The sequence below is a fragment of the Pelodiscus sinensis genome, chromosome 2 (assembly GCF_049634645.1).
Source record: "Pelodiscus sinensis isolate JC-2024 chromosome 2, ASM4963464v1, whole genome shotgun sequence".
In the NCBI taxonomy this organism is placed as follows: Eukaryota; Metazoa; Chordata; order Testudines; family Trionychidae; genus Pelodiscus; species Pelodiscus sinensis.
Genome location: NC_134712.1, coordinates 2751158 through 2771415, shown reverse-complemented (window position 1 = coordinate 2771415; position 20258 = coordinate 2751158). Strand labels below are relative to the sequence as shown.

The 20258-nt window shown below is 55.6% G+C and overlaps 1 protein-coding gene across 2 annotated transcripts in view; it reads right to left on the bottom strand.

Moving 5' to 3' along the window:
• The window catches only part of ZC3H3 (zinc finger CCCH-type containing 3), a 350743-nt gene that overhangs the window by 31244 nt on the left and 299241 nt on the right, over nucleotides 1–20258 (bottom strand). For both annotated transcript variants that reach the window (XR_012901167.1, XM_075919992.1), the window contains exon 11: nucleotides 15972–16174. Coding sequence is in view for 1 of the 2 variants with exons in the window: in XM_075919992.1 (XP_075776107.1) it covers nucleotides 15972–16174 (203 nt within the window). In the remaining variant the exon portion in view is untranslated. The remainder of the gene's footprint in view (nucleotides 1–15971; nucleotides 16175–20258) is intronic.

Below are 20258 nucleotides of genomic sequence, written 5' to 3'. Positions count from 1 at the left end.
AATAACTGAACAACTTTTCCTTATTCACTTTTCCACACCAGTCATGATTTTATAGACCTCTCTCATACCCCCCCTTCTGGCCTTGTACTTTGGGACTCTATGGGTCTACTGGATGTGCCCGATTCCCTTTTCTGAAAGGGTTTGAAAGACCAGCCCCAGAGGCCCTAGAGATGCCAGAGTGAAGTTACAGCATGGGCCACCCATGCCCTCAGTGATCCCATTCTTCTGCCCTCTCCGGACTCTCCCCAGCGCCGTGCTCGCTTTCCCCTGTAGAACGGCAGACGCCGCACAGGGCTTCTCCAGGAAGCGGAGCAGCTGCTTGGCTCTGAGGAGCATACTGCTGCTTTCCAGCTGTTTCACTCTCTGACCAGGAGCAAACCTGGCAACTGAGACCCGCCTGCCCAGTGACCTGTGGTGCTACTGTAGAGAGCTCGGTCTCTGACGGTCTGGGTTCTCACCTGGCCCCGTTACCATGGTACCCGAGTGCCTCACAATCGGATGCCTTTATGCAGCATCTCCTCAGTACAGCAAGGCTCTTGGGGCCCTAGTCCGTCACGGAGATCCCCAAGCTCTATTCAAATATGAAGCCCCCACCAGCTGCATAGCAGCTAGCAGCCGCAGAGCACATGCTATTCAACAACCTCCTTGTGCTACCCAGAAAACCTCTCCACAGCCTCACGAGGCAGGGGAGTGTTAGTCCAATTTTACAGGTGGGGAAACTGAGGCCGGGCGAGAGACAACAGTGAGTGGCAGAGCGAGGAATAGAACCCAGGTCTGGCCAAAGGGCTGAGGCATCAGACTGTCCAGACTGTCCAATGGGGGAGCGTCTAACGTGCTGAGTGGCAGGAAGTGTCAGCTTTGTGGATGAGGGGAAGAGATCGTGGCAAGCACAGGACATGAGTGGAGACGCTCCCTGGCACTCTGACCACGCAGAGGACAGGGACTGTCCCAAAGCCAGACCCTCTGCCCTCAGCAGGCGGTGCCCTCTGGCTGCTGGGCTGCAGACACCAGTCGGCCCGCCACAGCAGAATGAGCGGCAGAAGGAGAGAGGGGTCGGAGCTGGCCCGCCGCAGCAGAATTAGCGGCAGAAGGAGAGAGGGGTCGGAGCTGGCAGTGGGACAGAGCCACCCAGGCCAGCCTGCCCGGGGCTGGCCTGGCACAGCACCTATCCAGCTGGTTGCAGCGCTGAGTGGCAGGAGGAGCTGCCCCCGAGCTAGTGTGGAGGTGGGGAGCAGAGAGGCACATCAGCCAGCATGGCTGAGGGTCGGGATCACGAATTGACCTGTCACCTTCCCCCAGCCCTTTGGACTTGGGATCTGATCTGTTCAATTGCAAGTCAGCAGCAAAATTCCCACTGCCTCCAATGGGAGCAGGACTTCCGGGATGTGTGTGTGGATCCTTTTCTCCTTCTCCATTTTATGACCCTTTGCAGCATCTGCTGCAGCTGATCAGCCGGCACAGCCCACGGGGTACCAGCTTGCTCCTCCGCCAGCACCTACGGGAGGCAGATGGCACATGGGATGCAACAGCATCAGCGCGGTGAGCAAACGCAGGGCTCAGCAGCTCCGGCTGCAGGATCTCAAACTCCCCCAGAGCCAGGAACACGCCTGCCACGGCCTCGAAGACCTCACCACAAACCGGGGGGCCGCAGATGCCTGAGGAGGGCCAAGGAGGGCAGCGTGGACATCAGCCACTGTGTAAGTCAGCCTGACGTGCTTTGAGGCAGCTGCTTTCCCACTGGACAATGCTTCCACTAAGGCCTTGCTGCTGACACTGCAAAGTTACGATTTAACTGCCCTGGTCTGGAAAGCGATTGGGTAACACAGGCCACTCGCAGACCAGGGCCCACCGGGCGTAGCGCTGGACTTTAAAGCAAGGGGGGGGGCTGTCGGGAGGTTAGCTAATGCCTGCCATGGGCTCGGGAGATGAGACATGCTAAGCGCCATATTCTTACCAGGCAAAGCGATTGAGAAGTGGCCCAAGAGCAGCTCCCAAGGCCTCTTCCTACGGTGGCCTGGGAGGGTCAAAGGAGAACAAGTGAGATTCTGAGCCCAGCACGTGTCCAGCAGGAAGCAGGAGGCCAAGGCCTGGCTCTTGCTGCCGACCGTCTGCTCCCCCAGCCAGTCCACAATGCCTCTCCCACCCAGCACGGAGCCAACGGCGAGGGCACCGGAAGGCCCAGCCCGGCGAAGGGAGAGACACGGGTGGGCAGGACACTCAGGAACACCTGTAGGCCGAGGGAATGCTACGTGAGCACGGAGAGGGCCCCAGGAGCAGCCAGACTCAAGGTGCCGTGCATGCCTGGAGCAGTATGTGCAGCAGGGTTTGGAGGGATGTGGCCTTTTTAATAATCCTGTTATTTCTCATGGAGGATGAGGGGAGATGAGTGAAAAGAGAAAAGAAAAGAGCCACCGAACTGAAGCAGGTAAAGGCTCTGCGAGAAAGAGATTTTACACTCCATCAGGGTACGGGGGTTGATGAACAGTACGAGGCCCAGAGAGATGGGTACATTCCCTCCTATCCCTGGCTCAATTCAAGGCTACTGAGCCACAGCCTGTCTATACAGCTTTTGGGGAGAGCTGCTAGCCGTCCCCGGCTGCCTGCCCCCCGACCACTGCACCTACGGCAGCGGGGCAAGGGTACTCGTGGCCGGGAACATTTTTACCCGAGAAGGCAGTGCCTGCGTGTGACCCTGGGAGTGGGGGAAGCCAGGAAATGCCAAGTGGATTCCAACACCGGAATCTAGCCGAGCGGCCTGTGCGTGGAGGGGATTTGCGTTCTCAACGCTCTTCCTCCAGAAGTGAAAGCTGTAAACAAAAAACAGAAGCACTGCACCTCAATGAATTTCCCAAAGCCAAAGTGTTTGAGCGTGCTCAGCGGAGCCATTAAAAAAGACTGTAGCGAGCATCTTCCATTAACGTTACGACCGTGAAATATGACAATAAAATGATAGCCGTATGGTCGCAAATTTGCAGCCCGCCGAGTTGCTAGGGGTTTATCGTCACTCAAACGTGCAGAGAGCTGTAAAATGTTTACAGAAAGGGTCGTTTGCAGATATAAAATCCTCTTTTCTCTCCTAAACAAGGCTGAGTGGAGCCATTTACAAACCCCTGAATGTTCATTGGGGGAAAGGGGACCATCTGTTCTCGCCAGGAGTTTGCAGTGATCTTCTCGAACAAATTAACTAAAATGGGTGCTTTCTAATTAAATTAGCACTCGATTGGAATGGTTTGCATTGGTGCGCTTGGTTACAATTATCACAGGGAGGGCAGTTAGCGCTAGTGCAGGCTATTTAACTGGAAGGTGAAATATGGAAAAGCACATTACCTGGAAACACTTCCAGGCGGGGAGGGTGGCTACATTTCACCCCCCTCCGGAACCACTTCCAGGCAGGGAGAGTGGGTTAGATTTATTTCCCCGCCCAATGCCGCATAGATGCCTCCCCACCTTTGTAGGCACAAACAAGGTGAAGGACACAAATGCTGCAAGTAAATCCACAGGGCGGCTGCTCTCCCCGTGTTCCTGGCTCCTGCTGGAAGTAGGGATGTTAAATCTAGATTAATCGGCTAATTGAATAGTCGATGCAATTTGCATCGACTCTTCGATTCGTCAATAAGGGCACCTCCGACTGAAGTGTAGCAACGGCCCCAGGGTTGTTGCTACACTTCAAAGGCAAAAGTGCTGCAGGGAGCATGGGGCCAGCAGGGGACTCAAGCAGCCCCCGCTGGCCCCGTGCTCCCTGCGTCGTTTCCAAGTGGCAGCACCGCATGGAGCCCGGGGTCAGCGGGGGAGTCCCCAACTGGCCCCAGACTCCACGTGGCGCTGCTGCTTTGAAGCACCCCCTTCTTCCCCCCCCTTGGAGGCAGCAGGGCGGGGAGAACGACTAGTGTCGATTACCCACTAAGCATTGGCTTATCAGATAGTCAACTAGTCGTTCACATCCCCAGCTGGAAGAGCTTTCTCCCAGCTGCTCGCATGGGCAGGGAAGGCTGCCCACTCCAAGCCAGGGTGAGTGCCGGCCATGCCATCCGTGCAGCGGGCAGAGCGGTTCCATGAAGCCTGCGCTGCCTGGAAATAGCCCCCTGCGCTCATCTGCTGCCACGCTGGACACTGCTCCCCATTCCCACCGCTCCAGGGGAGAGGAGAGCGGGTCTGTCCCGGAGCTAGAGGAGCCATGGCCCCAGCCGCTGGAAGGCCCAACGTGGACGTTCCTGTTGAGCAGAGGCTTGCCACGTGTCCGCCCACGTTCTGCGCCCACCTCGTGGCTCCGAGCTGCCGCCTGGGAGAACGGCTCAGCAGGGCACTGGACAGGCCTAGACAGACGAGCCTGAAAGCGGTGGCGAAACCGTGGTCCTCACACTTAGGGTCGCCCCACCAGCATATTCAAGTTCAATACAACTTGCCCTGTCCACACGGGGGTGCCAGAACGTGTTGGTGGATGTATTCTAGGACGGCGGCTTTCTAACTCTCTCACTCATGACCCAGTTAAGGAAAATCGTTGATGCTGCAACCCTACATCCTTTGACTGGAGTGTGGGCTCCGGGGTGGGGCTGAGGATGAGAGCTTTGGGGTGTAGAAGGGGGCTCTGGCTTTGGGAGGTCAGGGCTGGGGCAGGAGGCTCTTACCTTGAGCTCCTCCCGGTCAGTGGTGCAGCGGGGGAGGGGAAGGGGTGGTAAGGCAGCTTCCTGCCTCTCGTGGCACCGCAGACCATGCTGCACCCCAGAAGAGGCCGACAGCCGGTTCCCAGCCAATGGGAGTGTAGAGCAAGTGTTGGGGGCGGGGGCAGTGCAGGGAGTACTGTGCGCTTTCCCTGCCCCCCACCCAGAAGCCGGGCCAGCTGACGGCCGCCTCTGGGGCGCAGCGCGGTCTGCGGTGCTAGGTCAGGCAGGGAGTTGCCTTAGCACCCTCCACCCCGCACTGCTCACCTGATCCTCCTGCAGCAACGAGCCTCAGAGCCGGACATCCCACCACCCGTGCTGGGTCACAACTCGTTAAAAACTACGTTTTAGGAGCCACCTTTCTCCACGTCTGGTGTACACTGGAGAGACCAATCCCGCACTGAGAGGGCTGGGGTGCTGAAACTGAGATCCCCAAATGGCTGCTCAGACTAACTTCTGAGATTGTCTGAGCAGGGACGGGTCACTTCCCCTGAGCCCATGCTGGGACATGGACTACACCCAGCCCTTGCCCCGAGTGTGCACAGGAAAGACCATGGAAAGAGACGGGGTGGAGTTTTCCAAGGCACCTAGGGGATTTAGCAGCACTGATTCTAGGCATGAGTCACTGAGGAGCTTCTGAAAACGCCACTGGAAAGACCATGGAAAGGGATGGGGTGGCCTAGGGGATTTAGATGGCTAGGCCTAGGGGATTTGAGAGCATCAATTCTAGGCACAAATCACTGAGGAGCTCCTGAAAACGCCATCAAGGATGCACCAGGCACGGCTACCCCAGGAGCAGGTGTCTCAGCAGAGGGAGCGCCAGTGGCTGAGCTGGTGGGATATAGGCAGGGCTGACACACGGGGCCAGGAGAACAGCGGGAGGTTTGCCAAGCACTCCCAGCCCCTTACCTAGAAGCCTGTAGCGGGTGACCAGCCTACCCCAGTCTAAACTACAAAGCAGAGAGAAGGGGGCCTGCAATCTGACGGCCCAAGGCCTTGCACTGAAAAGAAATGTACAACGTTTTAGTCCTGATTTTTAGTCCAAGCATAATATCGCCACCCCTCCCCCCCGGCCATGCACGTTCCTATTCAATGGGCTGGAGCTCAGGTCAGAAATCACATTGCTGAAGGCCCTGGAGACTTCAGTATCCCTCTCTCTAAACATCCAATACGCACTTGGCTTTTATCTGGGTGTTCAACAGCTGCGGGACAAGGTAACTGCCTGTTCCCCAGTCGCTCTGGACTGCATGCAGCACAGGGACGTCCTTGGTCCTGAACCACTCGGTTCTGCGCGGCACATGCGGGTTTACGTTCTTGTACGCGTTGCAGCCAGACAGCTCGTCAGTGCGCAGTGGATGTGCTTAAAAAGTTTCAGGCTGGAGGATCCAGCGGGTTTCAGAGATGTGCCCTGGGGCAGCTTCATAATCTTCACAACGGGAAATTCCGTTACGACCTTTCCAGGGTTCAAAGGTTGTGCACCGAAGGCTACGTTTCATATGCACACACGTTTTGTCAAGAACCCACGAGGCCATGGTGTGATAAAGACCTACTCAGCCCATGTTTGAGATGGCTGCATTACTAATGAGCGGCCATCCTGAATTTATACCAGCCAAGCGTCGCTGGCTTGCCTCACCCCACGTGGGAAGGGAATGTAGGGAGACTCTTTCTCTCTCTCAATCAAGGGCCACATCCGTGAGGGTTTGGTTTGGTTTTCTTTTTGCTTCTCACTTGTGTGCAGTCCTCAACTGATTTTTCTGTCAGTTAGCAGCCCCCCGACCCAAAAAACATTCCTCACCCCGATATAAATTAACAAGGTGAAACTGGACAGGGTCCAGAGAAGCACTACACACATGATGAAAGGCCTAGAAAACATGAGCTATGAGGGAAGACTGAAGGAATTTGGTTTGTTTAGTCTGGAAAAGTGAAGACTGAGAGGGGACACAATAGTTTTCAAGCACCTACAACGGTGTTACGAGGAGGAGGGAGGAAAATTGTTCTCCTTGTCCTCTGAGGATAGGACAAGAAGCAATAGGCTTCAATTGCAGCAAGGGAGGTGTAGGTTGAACATCAGGAAAAACTTCCTCCCTGTCAGGATGGTGAAACACTGGAATAAATTGCCTGGGGAGGTTGTGGAGTCTCCATCCCTGGAGATATTTAAGAGCAGGTTGGACAGACATCTCTCAGGGATGATCATTTCTGTTGCCCTTTTCTAAACCTTTTCCAATGTCAATCTATCTTTTTTAGATAAGGCGACCACATCTCTATGCAGTATTCAAGCTGTGGGCGTACCACGGTTTTATAGAGAGGCAATAAGATATTCTCTGTCTTATTCTCTATCCCTTTTTAATGATTCCTAACATTCTATTTGCTTTTTGACGGTTGCTGCCCACTGCATGCATGTCTTCAAGGAACTATTCACAATGACTCCAAGATCTCTCTCGAGTAGTTGTAGCTAAATTAGTCCCCATCATATTGTATGTATAGTTGGGATTATTTCTTCCAACGTGCATTACTTTACATTTATCAACATTAAATTCATTTGCCATTTTGTTGCCCAATCACTTAGTTTGGTGAGATTTTTTTTGAAGCCGTTTGGTTTGAACTATCTTGAGCAGTTTGGCATCATATGCAAATTTAGCCACCTCACTGTTTACCCCTTTCTCCAGATCGGGGTGGCCAACCCATTTAAAAAGAGAGCCAAAACAGTGGCAGAAAAAATGCGACGAGCCACACCAGAATTGTCAAGCCAAAAAAAAAAAAAAAAAAAAAAGCAAGCACCCCCCCCAGAAGAGAATTGTTAAGCAAAAACTTTTAAAAAGGAGGCTGCCCCTTTAAGAGGTCTGCCATCGTGGGTGCCCTTTTTAAAACCCTGCAGCTCCGACCCAGTAAGCACAGGGAAGCCAGCGGCCGCGGGGGAGCTGGCGAGGGCCATTGGGGGAGGCACAGGGGCGGCTTTGCAAGTCGAACTTTTGGGGGGCATATGGCTCGCAAGCTGCGGGTTGGCCACGGCTGCTCTAGATTGTTTATAAATAAGTTGAATAGGGCTGGTCCCAGGACAGACCCTTGAGTGTCTCCACTAGTTATCTCTCTCCACTCGGAAAACTGACCATTTATTCCTACCCTTTGTTTCCTGTCTTTTAACCAGTTATCAAACCATGAAAGGCCCTTCCCTTTTATCCCATGACAACTTACTTTGCTTAAGAGTCTTTGGTGGGGGACCTTGTCAAAGGCTTTCTGGAAATCCAAGTATACTATATCCACTGGATCCCCCTTGTCACATGTTTATTGACTCCCCTCAAAGAACTCTAGTAGCTTAGTAAGGCATGATTTCTCTTTACAGAAACCATGTTGATTTTCCCCCAACAAAAAAATCCATCTAGCCCAGTATCCTGTCTGCCGATAGTGCAAACACCAGGTGCCCCAGAGGGGGTGAACAGAACAGGGAATCATCAAGTGACCCCTCTTCTATCGTCCAATTCCAGCCTATGACAAACAGAGGCGAGGGACACCATTCCTACCCATCCTGACTAATAACCATTGATGGACCTAACTTCCATAAATTTATCTAGCTCTTTCTTGAACCCTGTTAAAGTCCTGGTCTTCACAATATCCTCTGGCAAGGAGTTCCACAAGTTGACTGTGCACTGCGTGAAGAAAAGCTTTCTTTTGTTTGTTTTAAACCTGCTACCTATTCATTTCATTTGCTGACCCTATTTTCTTATGTTATGGGAACAAGCAAATAACTTTTCCTCAATCACTTTCTCCACATCAGTCATACCTGGGCAAACAGTTGCATCCTATTTATTGTACCTGGATCTCTGTCTTCTACTCTCACATCCCATCTCCAGCAACATTTTATTCCACAGGGATGGTGCTTCTGCTGGAGAAGCCAAGTCCCAGCCCCAGCTGCCTTTTCTCGGCTCTCTCCCCTAAGACGACCAAAACCCAGAGTAAGAAAAAAATGCTTCTCTTCCCCCCTCACCCCATGCCCTTTCCGCCTGGTGCGTCTTTATCCTCCATCTGACACCAGTTCCCTTCACCCATTAGTGGCTGAGTTACTCCGGGCTGACAAGTGCAATTCATGGCATTTCAACAGCTTTCTTTCTGTGGATTAATTGCTCCATCTTCATGGCAGAGCTAAAAAAGTCTGATTAACTCCCTGGTTCAAGAGCACTTCCCCCAGCAGCCAGCAGCCGCCCTGCCACTGAGATCAAAGAGAGCTGAAACAGGGCCAAGAGGAGGAAGGAGGGGGAAGAAATCACCGGGATTCAAGAGGGAAGCCAAGCACGCCTCTCCACTTTGCATAGAAAAGCCTTTAGAGCAGGGATGATCCTTGCCCAGAGGGCATGGGCTGCTAGCCGGGGCCCACTGCTTAAGCATTTCAAGAGCAGGCAGCCAAGCAGCCAACCTTCAGACACACGTGCTCAACGGTGACCTAAGGAATATGTTGCTAATCCCGGGAATTCTTCCCCCCCCATACATCAAGATGTCTTGAAACTTCCCAGCCTTGACGTGGCTTTTACACTTCGCTGCCAGGCTGATCGCAGCTTTGAAGTTCCATTAAGCACAAGAGACATTTCTCTCCAGCACGGGAGACTGGGAAGGAGACTCCAGTGAGCTTTCAGTCCCTCCCCCACACAGACCCAGGGAGATCTCGCTTCCATTAGGCACTAGATACATGAGGCACTGCGGAAGCAGAACATGCAACAGAGGAAAAATTAAAGAAATGGATTTGTGCTCCCTGTGTCAGAGAATCCTAGAACACTAGAACTGGAACAGACCTCGGGAGGTCATAAAGTCCAGTCCCCTGTCCACAAGGCAGGACCAAGCAACCTTTAGATCAGCCCTGACAGGTGTCTGTCCAACCTGCTCTTAAATATCTCCAGTGACGGAGATTCCACAACCCCCCTAGGCAATTTATTCCAGTGTTTCACCACCGTGACAGGCAGGAAGGTTTTCCCTAATGTTCAACCTAAACCTCCCTTGCTACAGTTTCAGCTTCTGGTCCTATCCTCAGAGGCCAAGGAGAACAATTTTTCTCCTTCTTCTTTGGAATACCCTCTTAGATACTTGAAAACCGCTATCATGACTTCTCTTTTGCAAACTAAACAAGCCCAGTTCTTTCAGTCTTCTCTCGTAGCTCATGTTTTCTAGACCTTTCATCATTTTTGTTGCTCTTCTCTGGACCTTCTCCAATTTCTCCACATCTTTCCTCAAACTTGCTGCCCAGAACTGGATACAATTCTCCACTTGAGGCCTAATCAGCACAGAGTACAGCAGAAGAATGACTTCTAGTGTCTTCCTCGCAACACTCTGGTTAATGTATCCCATAATCATGTTTGCTTTTTTTGCAGCAGTGTCCCAATGTTGACTAATATTTAGCTTGTGGTCCACTCTGACCCCTAGATCCCTTTCTGCCGTACTCCTTCCTAGACAGCCGCTTCCCATCCTGTATGTGTGAAACTGACTGTTCCTTCCCAAGTGGAGCACTTTGCATTTGTCTTTTTTAAACTCCATCCTATTTACCTCAGACAGATTCTCTGGTTTGTCCAGATCATTTTGAGTTATGACCCTCTCCTCCAAAGCACTTGCAAACCCTCCCAGCTTGATATCATCAGCAAACTTAATAAGCGTCCTCTCTATGCCATCTAAATCCTTGATGAAAATACTGAGCAGAATTGGTCCCAAAACAGACTCCTGAGGAACCCCACTTGTTATGCCTTTCCAGCAGGATTGTGAACCATTAATAACTACTCTCTGAGAACAGTTATCCAGCCAGTTATGCACCCACCTTATAGTAGCCCCATCTGGGTTGTATTGCCCTAGTTTATCAATAAGAAAGTCATGCACAACCATATCAAATGCTTTACTAAAGTCCAGGTATACCACGTCCACCGCTTTTCCCTTATCAACAAGGCTTGTTATCCTATCAAAGAAAGCTATCAGATTGGTTTGACAGGATTTGTTCTTTACAAATCCATGCGGAATGTTACCTGTCACCTTTTCATCTGCAAACAACTGGAAGATAATTTCCTTAATTACTTCCATTATCTTCCTTGGCGCAGAAGTTATGCTGACTGCTCTGTAGTTTCCTGGGTTGTTATTTCTTTTTTTATAGATGGGCATTGGATTTGCCCTTTTCCAGTCTTCTGGAATCTCTCCTGACTTCCAAGATTTTTCAAAGTGGGAAGCGACCGTCTCTCAGCTCCTGGAGTATTCTAGGATGTATTTCATCAGGCCCTGGTGACTTGCAGGCATCTAACTTTTCTAAGTGATTTTTAAACTTTCTTTTTTTTTATTTTAACTTCTAAAGCTGCTCCATTTCCATAAGCCTTCACTACGTTGGGCATCCATTACCATCTAACTTCTTGGTGAAAACGGAAAGAAAGAAGTCGTTAAGCACCTCTGCTATTTCCACGTTTCCTGTTCTTGTTTCTCCCTCCTCACTGAGCAATGGGCCTATGCATCCTTGGCCCCTTCTCTGCATCCAGCAGCTCCTTTGGCACAATTAGCTCCATAGACCTTCCTGCTGTGTCCTGAGTCAGACGGGTATGACTGGGAGACCTCCACGCTCGGGGCTTTCTCCATCAGCAGCTCATGGGCGGAGTTCTCAGCATCACTGGGAGGAAGCACACGACTCTGGCCCCTAGTGGGGGTGCCAGTGGACTGGGTGGTTCACAGCGTGTTGCTGCAATTCCTCAGGCTGTCCCTGCTCTGAGACTTCCCTGGGCCATGCGGCAGGTCTGCTGTAACCCACTGAGGGGCGGATTAAGAAGGGGGGCTCAGTAAAAAGATCTCCGAGCCGCCAGACGTGCAGATCGTTTTGCGAGGCCCCTGGGCTGCAGCCATTAGGGCCCTGCAGGCAGTGGGGAGGTGGCTCCACATGCTACCGTCCCCCACATTGGGCAGGCACCATCCCCACGCTGCCCTCATGTGCAGGCTCCATCCCCACACCTCCCATTGGCCGGGAATCCCTGTAGGCAGGGGGGCGGGGGCGGGGGCGGGGGCTGTGGCGACTGTAGGCAAGTGCAGGGCAGTGCAGCTCCTGCCGAGCCACCAAGGGGAGCTTCCCCAGGAAAGCGCCCTGCACCCACCCTCCTGCCGTGGCCCTGAGCTCCTCCTGCATTCTAAGCCCCTAACTCCCCCCAGACCCACACGCCCACCCTCAGCCCAGCTCTGAGCCCCTCCAGCCCACCTAACCCTGCACCCCACCCCCACCTCCTGTCCTGAGGCCCCTTCCACACTCCAAATCCCTTGGCCCTAGCTGGGAGCCCCCTCCTGCATCCCAGACGCCACATCCCCCAGCCCCACACCAGAGCCCTTGCCCCCTCCCGTAATCCCCCTCCCCCGGTTCAACTCGCAGCCCCCTCCTGCTCTCTGAACCCCTCATTTCTGGCACCACCCCAGAGCCCAGGGCCCTCCCACAAATGTAACAGCCCTGAGCTCCCAGAAGAATTAATCTGACCCTGAACCCGCTGGCCTGATCTTCCGAGCTGTGAGCCCCACCCAATTCCCACTAACTCACTGGAGGTGGCGGGGCTCAGTGCTTCTGAAGGTGAGGACACCGCAGTATGGGGACTTGGACACACTGCAGGAAACACTGGTTTCATTCCCTAGATCAGAGACTACAGAAAGGGGGGCAGGACTGAGAGACCCAAGCAGCCGACGTGGCATTTACACCCCTGCCTCCCCTTCCATCAAGGGATATCGGAGGTAGGGATGTCCCAGCCCGGCTGGCATGCCAAAGGGGACCTTCAGCACCCTGACACAGCAGCCAAGTAATCCGAGGCAGGCTGAATTGGTGTTGGTATTGCACACGCACCCGGTGCCCCGCTGTGCTTGGTGCTGTACAAACACACACAACAGAAACAATCCCTCTCTCAAAGAACTTGCCATCTAAGTAGGTTAAAAGGTGCCCCCTTGGCTTTCTCCTACGCTGCCTTTTGGGCCCGCGGTTCTTCCTCCTGTCGCTCCATGGGAACACTTGTGCAGCGCTGCTCCCTTCTTGCTATCCCGTTTGCCCACAGCACGTGCCCGTGACTGTCACAGTGTGTCAGAAAAACAAGGGACCTTCTTGGAGGCAGCATCCTTAGCCCTGGAGTTAACACAGTGTCTTTGCCGGGGGCTACTTTCAAACCTGGGGGCTACAGCTCAGTGACACAGGCAGGTACACGGCCACTCATTTTAGGGAGAGAGGGTTAAAAAAAAAATCCAATTTTGTTACCACACAAAGTTTCACTCCAGTTTTCTCCCGAGACATTTTTCATTTTGGATAAAAAATTTCCCAAACTAAACCAAAAATGGTTTTGATTCAGTTTTCCATTTTCATTCAAAAATGTTTGTACTTGGATTTTTTCTGGAAAAAGTCCAAACATGTCAATGAAACCCACCTGCGCGCAGAACGCTTTGACGCATGAAAGGCCATTTTCCATCGAGAACAGTTTTCTGATCAAAACCAAAGTTTGGAGAAGCTGTAACTGACGAGCTGGCGCCCCTGTGCCTTCCCCAAACACCTCTCTTCTTCTGCAGCACAAGAAGATTTACCCGGCGTTGCTCGGGTCCTTCGCTCCATCCATCTTGGCTTTTCTCCATTTGAATCATGGGTATAGGGCTCAGGATGCAGCTGCCCCAATCAGAGAGGACCACCCCAGCCCTCTGTCACTTGAGCAGCTTAGAGAAGCACCTCTCTGTGGCCGCTGCAGCTCCAGTGGGCGCAGCCGGGGGAGGGTGCATGTCCCCCGGCTGGGGCAGGTCCAGGTTCATCTGCCCCCTGCGCTCCCCAGCCACAGTGAGGACTGCAGCAAACTGGGCACTTCCGCTCACTCCCTGAGGAAGGGGAACAGCCGGCAATGTTCCCATACGAATCCGGGGGGGGGGGGGGTGTAACGGGGAGAAGAGTCATCCCGGAATGGGGGAGGGGAGGTGCCCCCAGCCAGCACCTTTCACTTTCCCATTTTTCCTGTCACAACCAAACCCTGACCTGGCTGTTCGTTATGACAAGAGGAAGCTGCCTACCGAATTGGGCGGTTCTAGCTCTTACTGTCTAGGAGGAGTTCTTGAACAAGCAGACAGAGGGTATGTCTACACTACCACCCTGGTTCGAACTAGGGTGGTAGTGTAGACATACCCAGACAGACTCTCTCAAATACAGAGTCGATTGCGCTTTCTGGGACACCCCACAAAGCAGCAGGATCAGTTCCATTCTCGGGAGGAGCCAGGCACTAAGTAGCAGGAAGGAACCGCTACAAATCCCCAAATGACTGGCAGGAGACAAAACGAGACTAGAAAGGCAAATGCCTGGGCCGATCTTGCCAGCCACAGGAGAGTGGGGGCTCTGCTGCGTGCGAGACGGTGCCGCCAGGCCAACGGGGTGAACGCGTTCTGAGCCCATACGGACAGGTTCCTGTGCCTGGAGCAGGGATCTTGTTCCCCAGTTTCAGCCTGGCACCAACACCCTCCCCTCCGCCCCAGAAAGGGGGAGCAGGAGAACAGACGTTAGCCACACCCCCAACCTGGAACCTCTGGGCCAAGGTGGCTGGGCTAGGATTCACTGAGGAGTCAGGCCACATGGCTCCCGTGTAGCAGCTGGGTGACCCTTGCCCTCGCTCTCCTCCTCCGCAGGGCCGCCCCGTGTGAGCGAATTGATTTTGGCATCTGAACCACTTGCTGCTGAAAGTTCCGTTCCCCTGCTGCCGTTTTTGTCTCAAGTTTCTTAGTCGCTTCCCCCTGCTGAAAGGCGCACGAGGGGCGGCGCTGGAGACCGGAGTCTTGTGCATACCCAAAGGGGAGAGGCGGCAGCCCAGCACACCGTCCTGTCCTCGCCTCAGCCAGAGTCCCTCAAAGCCCAACGGGGGAGTCTCCGGGACACATTCGGCACTTCACCTCCCCGCCCAAACTACCAAAACGCGCAGGGGAGGGGGGGTGCTAGGCTAGTGCTAAGCAACCGGTCCCGTGTGGTGCTGAACCGAGCCCTGTTCATGTCACACAGGCCCAGGAACACCACAAAATCTGCCATTTGTTCACCACCTGCTTTACTGCTCGGCTCCCCACCGGACAACGGCTGCCTCGCCTTAACAAAGCAGGCACTGGCCCCACCTGGAAGTGCTGGGAGGTTTGAAAAGGACAGCCAAGGGCTACGGAACTGCTCAATCCTCATTCCGGAGCAAACAGGCCCTGACTCCCCAGCACACACGGTGACAGTTAAAGCAGAAGATGTTTGACTGGAGCTTGCTCTCATGGTGGGTGGAGCCCTGCAAATCCTCAGAGATCTGCTTTATATCTGTGGGCATCCGTGGCTATCCACAGCTCATTTGCATGGCTATGGGCACGGGTTCAAATGTTGTGCCTAGAACCCTGCAAATGTGCAGATGTCCACTTTATAGCCACAGGTATCCACTAGGGCTGTGAAAGTGCAACCGTGCAAACGCTTAACCAGGCTCCTCGGTTAACGTTCACAGTTACATGCAGGCTCACGATTCATGCACCAGCTCCCGGGGAGCCATCTCTGCCCAGGGCTGCTGCCTCTGTATCAGAGGCAGCAGCATGGGGAAGCAGGCAGGAGCCGGTACAAGAGGGGAGCCAGCTTAAAAGCGGACACTCCATGCTCACCAGCTCCCGGGGAGCCGACTGCTGTCCTCCATGTAACCACTGACATTTTTAGCAGCTACACGTTACTTAGTTATATGCATTTTCACATCATTAGTGCCCACATCCTCGGACGTCAGTGCAGATCTCCACGGCTCGGTTTTGCAGGTGGGGCTGGTGGTGTGACCACAGAGATGGGACTGCAGCTTGGGGGCACCATTCAAGGGGAGAGGGGGGCTAGTTTTTGGGAGGCAGAGGCTCCCTTTCCTCTCTGGCCATGCGGGGCCTAGCCCTGGCTCAGGCTTCAGGCGAATGTATTTGATGGCCCCTCATGGACCATTGGCCCCATCAGAACACGAGCATGCCATTTGCTGGCTAACAGCATCTTCTCCCACGGCCAGCAGAGCACGGGAGCTGCTGCAGGACAGGACTGCGGTGCACAGCAGAGCTGGGCATTGTAGGGGTGGATGAGCCGGAGGAGCCAAAGCCAGGGGCATGGGAGAGCTGGAGCTACTAGCCCGATGGCTACCAGCACCGCTGAGTTGGGATATACGACTGCACCACCCCAGCTCTGCTCCCTCTGTGGAGTCACACCACTGGACCGTCCCTGTCCTGCAGGGTGTACAGTGCCCAGGGCGCAGGCGGCTGGACAAGGGCCGATGGGGACACGGTTCACCCAGCGTCGGCTGGTGAACAGCAGGGAGTCCTGACAGAGAAACAGCCTTGTACCTGTCTCCTCCCCCGACTTGTCTCTTTCCGCCGGGCGTGGCCCCTCGCTCGGAGAGGTGGGGGACTGGAGAGAGATGAAAGATGGGAGCTTCTGCAGTCTGCTGCATCCTGGCGCGTCTGCGTCTCTCCGAAGCGTCACTCCCTGCTCCGCACTGGAAGGGCCAGGAACCTCGCCGTCGGCCTGGAGATGGGCTGCCTCCCCCCTGAAAAACAGCAACAGCCCAACTCAGCGAGCAAAGCCAGCACAGAACACTGCCGCGAGGGCAGACTCGGCCCACAGGGACGGAAGAGACTGAACTCTTCTAACAACAGGCAAGAACTGTCTGGAGGTTCTAGTGCCCAAGGCTTTGCCGTCTGCAGTCTTCAGGTCCCGAGTGACGGCGTGCGGGGCCCACCATCTGGAGGACAACCCCACAGTCGGATCCATTTCACCGCTAGTTCCTCTTTGGCTGGCCCCCCAACCTCCCAACATTCGGGGCCCCCTTTATCCTTCCTGTGTTGAAGGATGCCAGCTCAGTAGAGGATTCCCATTTACATCCCCTGCCCTTGAAGTATTTGCTACCGAGCCCGTGGCCGGAATCATCTACGGTTGCTTGGGTCACCGCTCGGAGCCAGGCAGGAGGGGGGAAGGGGGCAGGGTTAAGGCAACAGGGCCGGAGCGTGAGGCTCTTGACAGACAGAATGAGGGGAGCCAGGCCCACCAAGGCCTGAGCCGTCTCCAGCCCCTCAGCGCACCCCAGGCTAACGGGATATTTTATCTAGCGACAGCTACGTTCGTGGTGCTAATCAAGAGAGAGAAAGCGCAGGGCCGGCCCACAACATTTTGGCACCTGAGGCAGGGAGCTCAAATGACGCCCCCATATGCACCAGCACAATGTTCTATGCTCTGGGTCCAAGTGGCGCCCCCCCCTCCACAGTCTGGCACCTGAGGTGGCCGCCGCAGTTCGCCTCATGGTAAGGCCAGCCCTGGGAAAGCAGGAGCCATTTAAAGTGTCTCTCCCTCAGGCGGAGGCTCCCTGCAGAGCTCTCCTCCCCGCTGGCCAGCTCTGGGCTTCGCATTCCCGCCTAAAGGAGCAAGGGAATATTTTGCAGCTCACTGGCCCGGGGGCTGAGGGCCGCGTGTCGCTCCAAGCCCGGCCTGTCACCCCAGACAGGTTTACAGACCCGCCGCACAGTCACCCCCTGCGAGACCAGCCAAGTGCTGCTGGGACACCTGGGGCTCTGGCCAGGGAACAAGCACTGATCGGGGGCGGGGAGAGGGGAATGACTGTGGCATAAGAACCTGTGTGGGACAAACGCGAAGGCTGCACACCCAGTCGCCGGACTCCGCGCAGTGTTGCGCCATCTGTCCCTAGGCAGCGAGCAGGCTGGTCACTGACCCGCCGCGAGGGCCGGCGTGGAGGAGGCCGTACTGCCTCGGCCCGGGATACCTGCATGGGGAGCGCCTATAAAGCAGGGGTAAAATGAGGCTCTTCCACCACCACATACGCAGTGGGGAAGGGCTGCCTGCCCGGCTCTGCGTGCTGGGCTGATCCCCATTGGTCTCGCCCTGCTGACCTGCCCCGGGAGGTTGCTGGGTGGGAAGATTCTCCCCCGGAGCACCGCTCCGTTGTGCGTTGCGGCTCTGCTGGCTCACAGGTATCTCTGGGAGGCGGCTGTGAAAACATCCCAGAGAAGCGATGCCAACGGCAACAGGGAAAGGCACATGGAGATGGAGCCAGGAAGAACTGGAGCCGCAGCGCTGATGGGCCCAGATGACAGGCTGCTGACAGGGCTGGCCAAAGTAGGTCCTGCCAAGAGGGCTGTGGCCGGATTCAGTGTCATCCCACCCCGCTCCCTTCTATTTCAGTCAGGCCTAGTAGCTCTGCCCTTAAAATGGCTCCTCATGCAGGGCTGGACAGCCCTGGGCCAGAGCCCCTTAGCAAGGGCAGACTCAGTAGTGGCCTATGGGGACGGTCCCACCGCAAAAGGCACCAGTCAGTGCAGCTGCGGAAGGGCACCCTCGTGGGCAGCGCTAGCAGAGAGGCTAAGAGGCGACTGAGTGCTCACTAGAAGGAAGGGGAACCCTGCACTGCTACTGTCCCTTCTGTTCTGCTGGGTCAGCGTCCTCGGTCGGCCTCTTACAGGAGAACGGCCAGACTGGGCCAGACCAAAGGTCCATCTGGACCATCCTCGGCGCTACCTTCCTGGCATCTCTTCAGCTCTCTCACTGCCAGGGATTCATGGCAAACACTGCAGGCAAGACCGGCCCTCTGTGATCTCTTGCCAGGCACTGGCTGGGCCAGGACTTGGCCAGGCGTTCTGCCCAGTGCTGGTGCCAGCCCTTCCCTGACCAGGAGAATGAGCAAAGCTGGGGGAGATCAAAAAAGCAGTGGGTAAGTCTGTGGAGGAGAGGGCCCATCAACGGCTATTGGCCAAGAGGAGCAGGGATGTAGCCCCATGCTCCAGGTGCCCTAGAGGGGACAGAGGATGGATCTGGAGATAAGTTGCCCTGCTCTGTTCATTCCTTCTGGTCACCGGCTGTCGGAAGTCAGAACACCGGGCTACGTGGGTCTCTGGCAGGACCCAGACCGGCTGTCGAAGTCAGGACACCGGGCTACGTGGGTCTCTGGCAGGACCCAGACCGGCTGTCGGAAGTCGGGACACCGGGCTACGTGGGTCTCTGGCAGGACCCAGACCGGCAGTCGGAAGTCGGGACACCGGGCTACGTGGGTCTCTGGCAGGACCCAGACCGGCAGTCGGAAGTCGGGACACCGGGCTACGTGGGTCTCTGGCAGGACCCAGACCGGCAGTCGGAAGTCGGGACACCGGGCTACGTGGGTCTCTGGCAGGACCCAGACCGGCAGTCGGGACACCGGGCTACGTGGGTCTCTGGCAGGACCCAGACCGGCAGTCGGAAGTCGGGACACCGGGCTACGTGGGTCTCTGGCAGGACCCAGACCGGCAGTCGGAAGTCAGGACACCGGGCTACGTGGGTCTCTGGCAGGACCCAGACCGGCAGTCGGAAGTCGGGACACCGGGCTACGTGGGTCTCTGGCAGGACCCAGACCGGCAGTCGGAAGTCGGGACACCGGGCTACGTGGGTCTCTGGCAGGACCCAGACCGGCAGTCGGAAGTCGGGACACCGGGCTACGTGGGTCTCTGGCAGGACCCAGACCGGCAGTCGGAAGTCGGGACACCGGGCTACGTGGGTCTCTGGCAGGACCCAGACCGGCAGTCGGGACACCGGGCTACGTGGGTCTCTGGCAGGACCCAGACCGGCAGTCGGAAGTCGGGACACCGGGCTACGTGGGTCTCTGGCAGGACCCAGACCGGCAGTCGGAAGTCGGGACACCGGGTTACGTGGGTCTCTGGCAGGACCCAGACCAGCAGTCGGAAGTCAGGACACCGGGCTACGTGGGTCTCTGGCAGGACCCAGACAGGCAGTCGGAAGTCGGGACACCGGGCTACGTGGGTCTCTGGCAGGACCCAGACCAGCAGTCGGAAGTCAGGACACCGGGCTACGTGGGTCTCTGGCAGGACCCAGACCGGCTGTTCGTACACGAGCCTCACGCAGGTGCAATGCGCAGCACGACTGAACCAGCCTTCCCTTCGCCCCTCCCTGGGCAGCTGTCACACGTCGTGGTGTCTGAGCATCTCGCAGACACTAGGCGGAACGGCGTTTGCCCTAAGGACAATATCCCCACAGCTGCTGCTGTTCCTCACACGATTTGCTTGTTGCCCTGCCCTCTGCATTCCCGCTTTTGGCCCCCAAGTGAGGGTCAGGCCTAGGAAGATCACAGAATCCCAGGGCTGGAAGGGACCTCAGGAGTCATCAAGTCCAGCCGCCTGCCCAAAGCAGGACCAATCCCAACTCAATCATCCCAGCCAGGGCTGTGTCAAGCCGGGACTTAACCACCTCTAGGGATGGAGATTCCACCCCCTCCCTAGGGAACCCATCCCAGTGCTTCACCACCCGCCTAGTGAAATCATTTTTCCTAATATCCAACCTAGACCTCCCCCACTTCAACTTGAGCCCATTGCTCCTTGTTCTGCCATCAGCCATCACTGAGACCAGCCTCTCTCCAGCCTCTTTGGAACCCCCCTTTAGACACCACATTTCAGGAAGAGAAGCGACTCCTGCACTTAGCCCTGAACGTGATCGGGGCGGGCTCTGTCTGGTCTCTGCTGAGAGGGTTTGGCGCTGCAGGGTCCCTCGGCTGACAATCCTCTGGCTCTTGTTACTGGCATTACCACTGCACCTGGGAGCCCACGGTGCCAGGTGCTGTGCAGGCTCTGCCCCAAGGA